Source organism: Capsicum annuum, chromosome 6 (genome assembly GCF_002878395.1).
Source record: "Capsicum annuum cultivar UCD-10X-F1 chromosome 6, UCD10Xv1.1, whole genome shotgun sequence".
NCBI lineage: Eukaryota > Viridiplantae > Streptophyta > Magnoliopsida > Solanales > Solanaceae > Capsicum > Capsicum annuum.
Genome location: NC_061116.1, coordinates 228,219,272 through 228,229,682, shown reverse-complemented (window position 1 = coordinate 228,229,682; position 10,411 = coordinate 228,219,272). Strand labels below are relative to the sequence as shown.

Here is a 10,411-nt window from a genome sequence, read left to right as displayed (position 1 = left end):
AAAGGAAAAATAAACTTAATATCTGATGATAATGACAACACAATTTTGTTAAAGGATGGACAAGATCAAAAGATTTATCATATATATTTTTCTTTATTATTATAATTAGTAAATATATGTTACTTTTACTACAAAATGTTTGTTATAAAATGATTGTATAAGTATATGTAAAAATATAAAGTGTACATTCTTGTAGTCACAATATCATTCTTTTTGTCATCAAATTAATATTTCTTGAACTAATTAAGATTTTAAAAAAAAAAAATTAACGATATATTTTAAAAATCATGCGAAGCGTGAACACATTCACTAGTTTATTTGAATTCAAACTCACTGAATCTTAATTATCCATTAAACAAACACAAGAAATAAAAGAAATTTAGTTATACCTGATTGTCTATCCAAAGGTAGTTGCACTTCAGTACTTTCGTTAAGAAAAGTCATATGATTTTGACCCCATTTTGGATAATAATATTCATAAAAATTATTCAAAGCATATCAACCTAGAAGAAGACATTGAGAAAGAAATACAAATAATGATAATTATAATAAATTTTATTTTCAATGTGTTCCAAGAGCCTCATATTTATAATGCCAATAAGAAATACAAAAAATTGATGTTAAGTTGCTATTATGGTAAAATTCTTACCTATGCAAAAATGCTAATTTGGATTCTAAGTTATAGGGTAAGTAAATCATCAAATTGATGAATGGATCAAAAATAAATACTCCCTTTATAAGAATTTTAGTTAATACTTTAAAAATATTTTCTTTTTAACAAAATTGATATGAGAATATTAGTAATATATACATCAATTTTAATTACTTATAAAATATCAAGTTGATCTAATCTAGTCAAATTTTGAAGATTAGTCAAATAATTGACTCTTGAGAAGCATCATAACAAAGAATATGAGATGATGAGATTAATAACTTAATTCTTTTGATTTTTTTTTCTCCTTAATTTAGTACTCCTTCCGTCCTAAATTATGTGTCGTCATTTGACTAGACACGATATTTAAAAAATAAGTATTGACTTTGTTAAAGTTATATAATTACCCTTCTTAAAAAAGGAGTAATAGTATTTAAAATCAAGTGGAAACACTAAGGATAAAATTGTAATTGTATTTTTAAAAACTAACCAAATAAGAAAATGCGACATTCTTTTTGGAACGGACCAAAAAAAATCACGATATGTAATTTAGAACGGAAGGAGTATATTTAGTTACTTGCCTAATTAGGTGTATGCTAAAAGATTATGATTAAGCTCTTTGAATAGTATTCAATTCGTCACGCATTTACGTAAATGCATTTTTAGCTCACTTAATGATGACTTATTTAGTAAAGAATGTTAATAATATATACTTTTCACGAGTTAATCTTCTATATCCTTATCCATGTATTGAGACGATTTTACTAAAGTTATTTTTTGAACTCTTTTTTCCCGTTATTTTTAATTACTTTTCCTTATAAAATTATTAAGTATAATTAATTATTATTTTTTAAAAAAGAGAAAAGGATATGTCCTGTCGGCTGTCATATTAATCTTTTATTTTCATGCTTTGTGGGACAAAATTCAGAGCAGTTTTGAATATAAAAACTTTAAATTTAATAGCTTAATTTTTCGTATATATAAATTTAAAGTCCTATAGGGATGATTTTTGATACAATTACTAATTAAGTATAAAAATAAAGGTTCTTGTTAATATTGAGAGTGAAAACATCTCCATAGAATTGAGTAATTCATTTATCGGATGCTTGAATAAAAATTATCACATATATAATATATAATTAGTTGTCAATAGTTCATAAATCTCATATTCTTTGTAACAAATAAATGCAATTTTTTTTTAATACTACAAAATTTGGATTCTTTTTATATAAGATCGAGTTATGAGTAGCTCACTGATATCTTTTTCTCTGCTATTATTTTTGATTGAGATAATTTAGTCCGAAAATTTGAATAACCCCCTCATTGTATGCTACTTCCTACCTACAAACATGCCTGATTGTTAACTCATGTTTTATAGTGTGTTATTCTCTCAATAAAGAATAAGACATGTCAAAGTATCATTTATTATGAAATGAGAAAATGGTCAAAATTCCCTCTAATCTTTACCCCAAATCCCAACTACACATTTAATCTTTAAAGGTGATCTATTACCCCTTAAATTATTTTAAAGTAGAATTATTATCCCCTGAACTATTTTAAAGTGGAATTATTCCCCCTCCCCCTCCCAAAAACTAACAATCAGTCATTTGGAGTCATTTTTTTTTTTTTACTTAAAAAAAATTAATTATTTAACTTTATTATTTCCTTTTTTCTTTCCCATTTTTCATTTTGCTCCATTTTCTTCTTCAACCAATTTCATCTTCTTGGATCAAAAAAAAAAAAATTTGGGAAAAAAAATGGCGGATTAATGAAGTTCTTGAATGGCGGATTAATGAAGTTCTTCAATCCAATTTCATCTCTTTTTGCTCAAAATCTCCATTAATGGCAAATTCTTCCTCATTGTGAAAATTCAAAGCTTTGAGCTCGCCGTTAATGACAGATCTTGAGCAAAAATAGAGAAAATTAGAGAAATGGGTTGAAAATTATACGTAGGTTATGTTAAAAATTATATATGGCATTATGGAAATTCGAAGCTTTGAGCTCGCTATTATTGGCGATCTTGAGCAAAAAGAGAGGAAATCAAAGTTCTTAAATTTTTTCAAATTTTTTGAATCGGAGTTCCCCAATTTCTTCATTCAAGAATTCATTAATCAGAGAAATCTTATTGTTTCCTTAGTTCAAGTGTTTCTTGGTTTCGGAGAAATCCATTAATGAGGAAGATGAGGAGCTCTATTAATGAGTTCTTGAATTTTTGTTTTGAAAAAGAGAAGAAGAAGACATGACGTGGCAATTGGAATTCATTAAGAAAAAATAATAATTAAAATATTTATCATATTATTAAAAATAATGATTTGGCAATCAGAAAATAAACAATTTAAAGTGAAATGGGGTCAACTGATACGCCTATGAGCGGATGATACAAGTACGATCGTGATTGTGGACCAATACGTAAAGACTCGAGCTCGGGTGGCTGCCCAACCAATGGAACAAGCTTTGAAGTGTAGAGAACAAGTCCCAACACTCCAAAGCCGTCCAATATGAACACTCGAAGGCCGCCCCTTTGTCTTGGTTCATTAAGGGCATTACAGTCATTTTGTAATAAGTTATAACCTAGACTATAAATAGAACATATTAGGTCTTTTGTTCACAACTGAGATGATATTTTGAGAGCTCTTTGAGAGTGTTCATACAAGTGTGGATATCACTTGTGACAAGTGTGAAATCACTTGTGTTGGTTGCTTATTTTGAAATATTGGTTGTTTGGGGATTTCGTTCCCTTGACGTCACCGTAAGAACTTGATGTTATTTGTATGAATTCTTGGGTCTTAGTGTTCAATATACACTCTGGTTTATAGTGTTTGTGCATTGTGTGTCAAGTTATCTATCATTCTATCTTATTGTTGTTGTTGTGTTCATTCTCGATTTTGGGTGTCCAAACCCGAGACCTTGTTGTGTCATTTTTGTTCTTGTTATTGTGTTGTAATCTTAGTTTGTGGCTCGTATTATAGGTGTTGAACACCTTAGAATCTTGTTGTTATCGTGCTGTATTGTTATTGTGTAGTGAATCCGAGAGGGGTCACCAAAAGGAGTCCTCGGTTCTTCAAATCATGGATTGTTTTGGTGTGTGTTAGTGTCTTCCTTGTCGACCTTGTATCAGCGGGTGTAGTCACGTCCAGTGACAGGTCAGCAACTGAGGGTAATAAATTCGGTAAAAATAAGTTTAGGGGGTAATTGATCACCTTTAAAGGTTGAGTGTGTAGTTGAGATTTCGACTAAAGGTTGGGGGGTAATAGACCATTTTCTCTTATGAAATAAAAGTATAATTAATAAGATAAGATAAATAAATGATAATATCTTATTAAGGGTAATGAATTCAAGCGGTAAAAATAATCTCACATAAATATAAAGTAAAATTATATATAACAAACTTTTATGGTTCAATTTTTTCCGAACTTTGCATGTAGCAAAAGTTTTAAATACGTCAAAATACCTTCTTTTAAGAATATTTAGATTTAGGATCCGCTTAATCATAAATTTCTTAAGTAATTTTTGGAAAAAACATGACAAATGGTATTTGGCCATACAATCTGTTATTATTTAAAAAATATTTTTGATAAATAATTTAAATTTTCAAATATTAATATTTGAGTGAGATTTTAATTTTTGTAAATTTTTAAAAATAAAATATTTTTAAAAATTTATGATCAAACACATAATAAAACATTACTTAAATCTTCACTCAAAAATAATTTATTAAAAATCTATAATTGAACATTAGCTTAATAATTTTAAATGATTAAATGTGTTGTGAATAAATTAATGAGAAGGAACATAAATCTACCCCAAAATTCAAAGGACCACCATATAATAGTATTAAATAAACTCACGCGAAACAAAGGGGGAGAAATGTTGGAGACAGAGAATAATGGCCCCACCATATAACGGACTTTGAGGGCGGGCCACTACATAATATAATCTCTCTCTCTCTAATGCTCGCATTTATACACTTTTATTACTTTTACTTATCACTATTTTAATTTTTATAAATTAAAAAAAAAGTTTAAAAAATATATCGAGTGAATAATGCTTAAGTAAAATAAAAGGGAGAGAGTGTTTTTTTGTTTTCCATTTGATGTTAAGTGTTAAGTGTATGCATTAGAACCTGAATTAATTTAATCTGTGATTGAGGATGGTAAATAGAGATAGTTAAATGAACTTTTATGATTGATAAAAATAAAATAAAAAATTACATAAAATGAAATAAAGTATGAAGTTAAATAATTTTTTTTTTTATTTAAATTAAAACGTGGCAAGTAATAGCAGATGGTGCGAAGCTTGCTAGAGACGATAGTAGTATATATAAGTCTAATCTAATAAATTGCAACACCCACTCAAAAAATCAGTACTGTATTACTGGCAAAGGGAAGGGAGAAAATCATACTATATTTTTGTGGTTATCTAACACACACACACACACACACACACACACACACACACACACACACCACCAGAATAACTCCCTGCCTCGGCACTTTCTTCCATATAGAATAGTATAGCATAGCACCCATCATTCTCACATTTGCACTTTTCCCTTTCCGTTTCATCTTCTTTCTGTCACCCATTTTAGTGAAAGTTGTGGGGGTTATTGAAGATCTATCTACCCATGGATTTCGATACTAGCAGGTATCGTCTTCTTCTTCTTCTTCTTTTTTCTTTTCATTTTTTAATTTCATGTGTTTTCGTTGAGTTCTTGATGATTATATTTTGGGTTATTATTTACTTTTTATACAGTAGTAAAATGCTTAGTGATGATTTCATGTAGTTGACCCAAACTTGCTTGGTTGGGATTTAGTTGTGTGTTTCAACTTTGTCAGTCGTGAAAATGCTGGAAAGGGATTGCCTCCTCCCCCCTCAAACTGCATCATCATTTTCTTTTTCTTCAATTTCATGCGTTCTCGTTGAGCCCCAGATGAATTTAGCAACATGGTCGGTCATTGATGATTTTATATAGTTGACGATTGGGATTGAGCATTGCTGTTGTTGTAGGAATGGTATTGGGTTTGTGTGGTTCAGTTTTGTATTTCAACTTTGTCGGTCGTGGAAATGCTGGGAGCTGTAAAATTCATGCATTTTCGTCGAGCCTCAATTGATTAAATTTGTGTTATTGCTTAAATAGAGCAACACGGTCTGTGATGATTCATGTAGTTGATGGTGTTGTGTGGATAATGGGGTTGTTGTTTTCTTCGTCCTTGCTTAGCTTGATGGTTCAGTTCTGTAGTTCATGTGTGTTCTTCGAGCCCGAGTTGAATATATTGGGTTTTTACTTAAATGGAGCAATATAGTCAGAGATGATTCATATAATTGACCCTTGCTTGAGATTGAGGTGTTGTTGTTGTTGTTGTGGTATGGATATATTGGGTTATTATTTGAATGGAGCAGCACGGTCAGTGATGATTTGTATAGTTCACCTTTACTTGCTTGAGATTGAGGCATTGTTGTTATAAATAACAAGTCTAGAGTTGAACGGATTCGTTGTTTTCTTTGATTAAACTGTAGCACCGAGATATGGGATTGGCAATGTGGGGAAACTTTTCTTGAAGACAATGAGAACTTTGGTAAGTGTAGCTGCTTTCCCTAGTAATTTTAGGTGACAAAAGATAGTTGAGACTTGAGTAGAGTCATCCATGTTAAACAGGGCTGCAGCCTCAAACAGATGTATCAGGATGTCTATGGACTAGTGTAACTGAAAATAAGGAAGATATTTCCTCCATGTTTGATGATGAGACAACACCAGTAAAGGACTGTGGTGACTTGACTTTCAATGTCAAGGGTAAAGGATCCAAATATAACAATTATTGTTCTTCTAGTACTTACCATAGTTAAAAGCATCTTGTCCTGATTTAAGTGGTTTGATCCAGATGTTACACGCAAGAAATTGGAGCAGTGCCCAGAACCTGCTAAAGTGGTAAAAAGACGCAGAATGCTACAGTTTGACGCTGAGATCCTGGATGCTTCTGGTCCAAATGAAGATATTGCGTTAACTTTCTTAAAATCAAAGGTTAGTACTACCTTTTTGCCATGTGATTTGAGCTGTCTAGTAAAGCACACTTCTAATCATAGTTTAGCGTTAATAATGTGTGTTGTTTCCCACGTGTGAAACCTAGTTAAGAGTGCTGTTAAGCCAACGTATCAGTAGAGCAATTTGGTCTGTTAGGAAACCTCATGTGACAATGCACCTTTTCAATTGTGCTTCATTTTACATATTTATGTTGCTAGGTAGCGCAGAAAAAAATATGAGGTAGAAACGGTTTTTGTAAAAGTGACTTTACATGGTAGTTGGATAATGCAGGAGAGGGATGCATATTTTGAAGAAGCTATATGCGATATGTCAAACTGGTTGTCAGAATGTGCAGGTCGATATGTGCAACACTATTCCAAGTGTTTTCTGCTTTAAATTATCGAATTTGTTATTGACAGAATATGTTTTTCTAGATGGTGCAACATCTTCGGCACATGAAGGCTTGGATGAGTCATCTGAAGAATGGCTTACTGATTGCTTTAATGTTCCTGAATTGCAGATTGGTTCTGAGGATATGTAAGTTCTCATCCTTAGCCTTCCATGCTCCTAGCGACTTTTAGTTATTCTCTGTGTGCTTTGCTCTAACGCTTCTTAGTTTAACAGGAGCACTTCTGGAGTATCTGATGTTCAAGCTGACACAATGGGTAGAGAATCTCTTTATCTCTTGAATATTCTCTTTCTTCTCTTCCGCTATTCTTGTTTCATAATTGAATGATGTCAGCTTATCTGTTGTAGGGGTTGTCAATTCTCCGCCAGAATGCGAGATAACTATGGTTAAAAGCAGTCCTGTTCCTACTCGTGGAAGCGTTGTTTTCAAAGGTTAGCACTTTATCTATGATTACACTCGGTACTTCATTCACGGTTACATTTATTGAATCATTGAGTCTCAAATAGCCGGGAATTCATTACATTTTCCCCTTGTTATAACATTATCAATACTGAGCTCCTATTCTTGACTGACTATGCACTCAGGTAGGAATTCATACATACAAACTCCCCAAAAAGGTGCATCTTCTGTGGTGTACCCATTTGGATTTATCAAACCCTGCAGCGTTCGAGGAGACATGACTTTAAAAGAGATCAACAAAAAAATACACACTCCGCCACCATCTAAATCACAGCAAAGGAAAGAAGATCCACCTTCTTATCCGACGTCAGCTTTCTCCGGGAAGCCTGTCATTGGCAAGACGAAAATTCACACAGAGGGTGGAAGAGGCAGCATTACTATCATGAGAACTAAAGGGTGATCTTGAAATGATTTTTTCTTCGACAAACGTGAGCATGGGATTGCTCCAAATTCCCTCCACAGTCCACAGAGCAACTTCATGTTTTAGGTCTTCAGCACATAAGTTGAGTTGTGAATCAGTCTTTATTAGGGGAGACAATGGGGATACTTGCTAGTGAATCGGTCTCCCATCATTTTGGTATCTCCATGTATATTGGTTTGTTAGATGAATGGCTCCTATCTTATTTTGATAAATTAGCAAATTCCTAATCAATTAGGCCAATATAATTTTTGGATACTTTTACTGTCAGGCAATGTAAGCATAATGTTACTGGATGCTAAATATGCAATGTTAACTTAAGCAAGTCATTTTGTATCTGCAACTTTGCACTGAATTTGTTGTACTGTTAAAAATTATGGTTTCAAATCTAGGGTTTGTTGAGATTTTACTATTTTGTCTTTTACATATATTGATATTGGTGTCAAAAGTTATGGTTTAGATGAATGCATAGGCCATAGCCTTCCTTTCCAAAGAATTTAACTTTGATTTTTACTTGAAAAGTCACTTAGATCTATCACATTTAATATCTTTTTTAAAAAATAAATTATGGCCAAGCGAGTGCTACTATACTATTTCATAATGTATATGCCGAATCTATTTTTTTAGTGGACTTTCAAACTAAATTAACTCTACCGGGCTGCCCTTTTACTCATAAAAATAGACGTTTGTTATCAAATAAGGTTGTGGTGGAACAATAAATATTTGTTCATTTTTAATCATATGTTTGAGTCTCCTGGATATAGACTCACCTTTATTAAGAAGTGTTTTGCCTACAAATGTGGCCGTATTTAATTGGGTTTGGGGCCTCGAGTTCGCGTCCCCTAAATACAGAGTCGTCTTTATTAAAAAACGTTTTACATCCTAATGTGGACTTTTCAATATGAATTCAAACTTAATCAGGTTTTAATATAGGTATTAGACACCAACTGAAAAAACAAAGAAAAATGTTATTTTTTTATTTGGGATTTAAAAGCTTAATTTCTTATTTATACTTCTTATTAATTTTAGCACTTTTCTAAAATGCCTTGGGTTATTTTTCTTTTGGGTTTTTGATTTTGGTTCCAGGATTATTGTTTAGAGCAATTTGTGTTTAAGATTCTTTGTTTGGCTATTGGAGAAATCAAGAATGTCTCATATCCTTATCCTTCTGATATGTTTCTTTCTTTTCTCTATTTTTACATCTTATATTCTTCCTTTTTATTGCCAATTCATAAACAATGTTTGGTTGCTTAGAGATTTCTAGCTAGAGGTCTCATTGAGTTGAGCTGAGTAACTTTTGTGTGTATAAATATTTGATTGTGCATTCAATTATTATTGTAGTACTTTATTTGTTTCAATTTATTTGTCTTATTTTAACTTAGACGCGGAGTTTAGGAAAAAAAAAATACTTTTGAATCATGTCATCTTAACTTAGAGATGTCCTTAAATAAATGAAAGAGACCTCTTTGAAATAGGATTAAAATAAAGAAAGTAGGACAAATAAATTGAAACAAGAAGGAGTACTGATTTGAGATTGGAACTCATAAACTTCGTATTCTGAATATGTCCTGGAGGGAAGAGGTCTTGAGCAAGGGTTTATCAGAAATAGACTTTCTACTCACTTATGAGATAATGGTATGGACCGCGTATACTTATCCTCCCCGGCCTCATTTTGCGGGAATACATTGGGTATGTTGTTGTTGTAATTGGGGAGGAGGATATAAACACTAGAGCTTTTTCTTGTGTAGTCTCTTGTATTGTCTGTTCACCATTGTTCCATATTTTTGCATATTCCGTGAACAAGATTCTTTCTTTCGTGTTTGGTTGCCTAGATATTGGGGTGAAGATCCCCGATAAAAGTTTTTTTTTTTTTTTTTTTTCTGATGGAGTCTTAAATAGGCAAGACCATCAAAGAATGATTAATTGAAAATAAAAAGAGCTTTTCTAGTGTAGTCTCTTTTTTTCTTTGGTTGGTTGCTCGGAAAATTGGGGGAATGATCTAAAGATAAAGGTCTTTACGGTCTAAATTGCTCGGACTCTCAAAAAAAAAATATTGCCGCACCCGTGTCGGATACTTTAAACACTATTTTTGGAGGATTCGATATACACCCGTTGACATTTTTGAAGAGTCCGAACAACAGAGTTTACAACAGCAACATACTTCGTGTGAATGACTATGTACTAAATCTGTAAATTTTTATGGTCCATATAATTAATTTATTTATTGATTTAATAATAATTGAATAAGTTAAATCATTAATCTATATTGAAAGTTAATAATTACGGACTCCTAATAGGATTTTATCCACACTCCTAATAGGAGAATGATTATCCACCAATCACGTTGATGGAATGTGAAAACATAACTAACTATTCCCATTATAAAAGAGGTCGTCTCTTTGCCAAAAGTAGAATAAGCTCTATCACAATTATTCTGAAAGTAAGGTAAAGAGA

The 10,411-nt window shown here is 31.8% G+C and overlaps 1 protein-coding gene across 2 annotated transcripts; it reads left to right on the top strand.

Annotated features, from left to right (window-relative positions):
* The first annotated feature begins 4,987 nt into the window (after nt 1-4,987).
* LOC107875341 (protein XRI1) lies at nt 4,988-8,293 on the top strand. Of its 2 annotated transcripts, XM_016722024.2 has the most exons (9): nt 4,988-5,296; nt 6,170-6,228; nt 6,309-6,443; nt 6,532-6,671; nt 6,963-7,026; nt 7,106-7,208; nt 7,296-7,336; nt 7,428-7,511; nt 7,665-8,293. In XM_016722024.2, the coding sequence occupies exons 1-9, from the start codon at nt 5,277-5,279 to the stop codon at nt 7,937-7,939; spliced, it is 921 nt and encodes a 306-aa protein (XP_016577510.1). In that variant the 5' UTR covers nt 4,988-5,276; the 3' UTR covers nt 7,940-8,293. The 2 variants fall into 2 exon arrangements, with proteins under 2 accessions (XP_016577510.1, XP_016577512.1); XM_016722026.2 differs by lacking the exon at nt 6,309-6,443.
* The last annotated feature ends 2,118 nt before the right edge of the window (nt 8,294-10,411 follow it).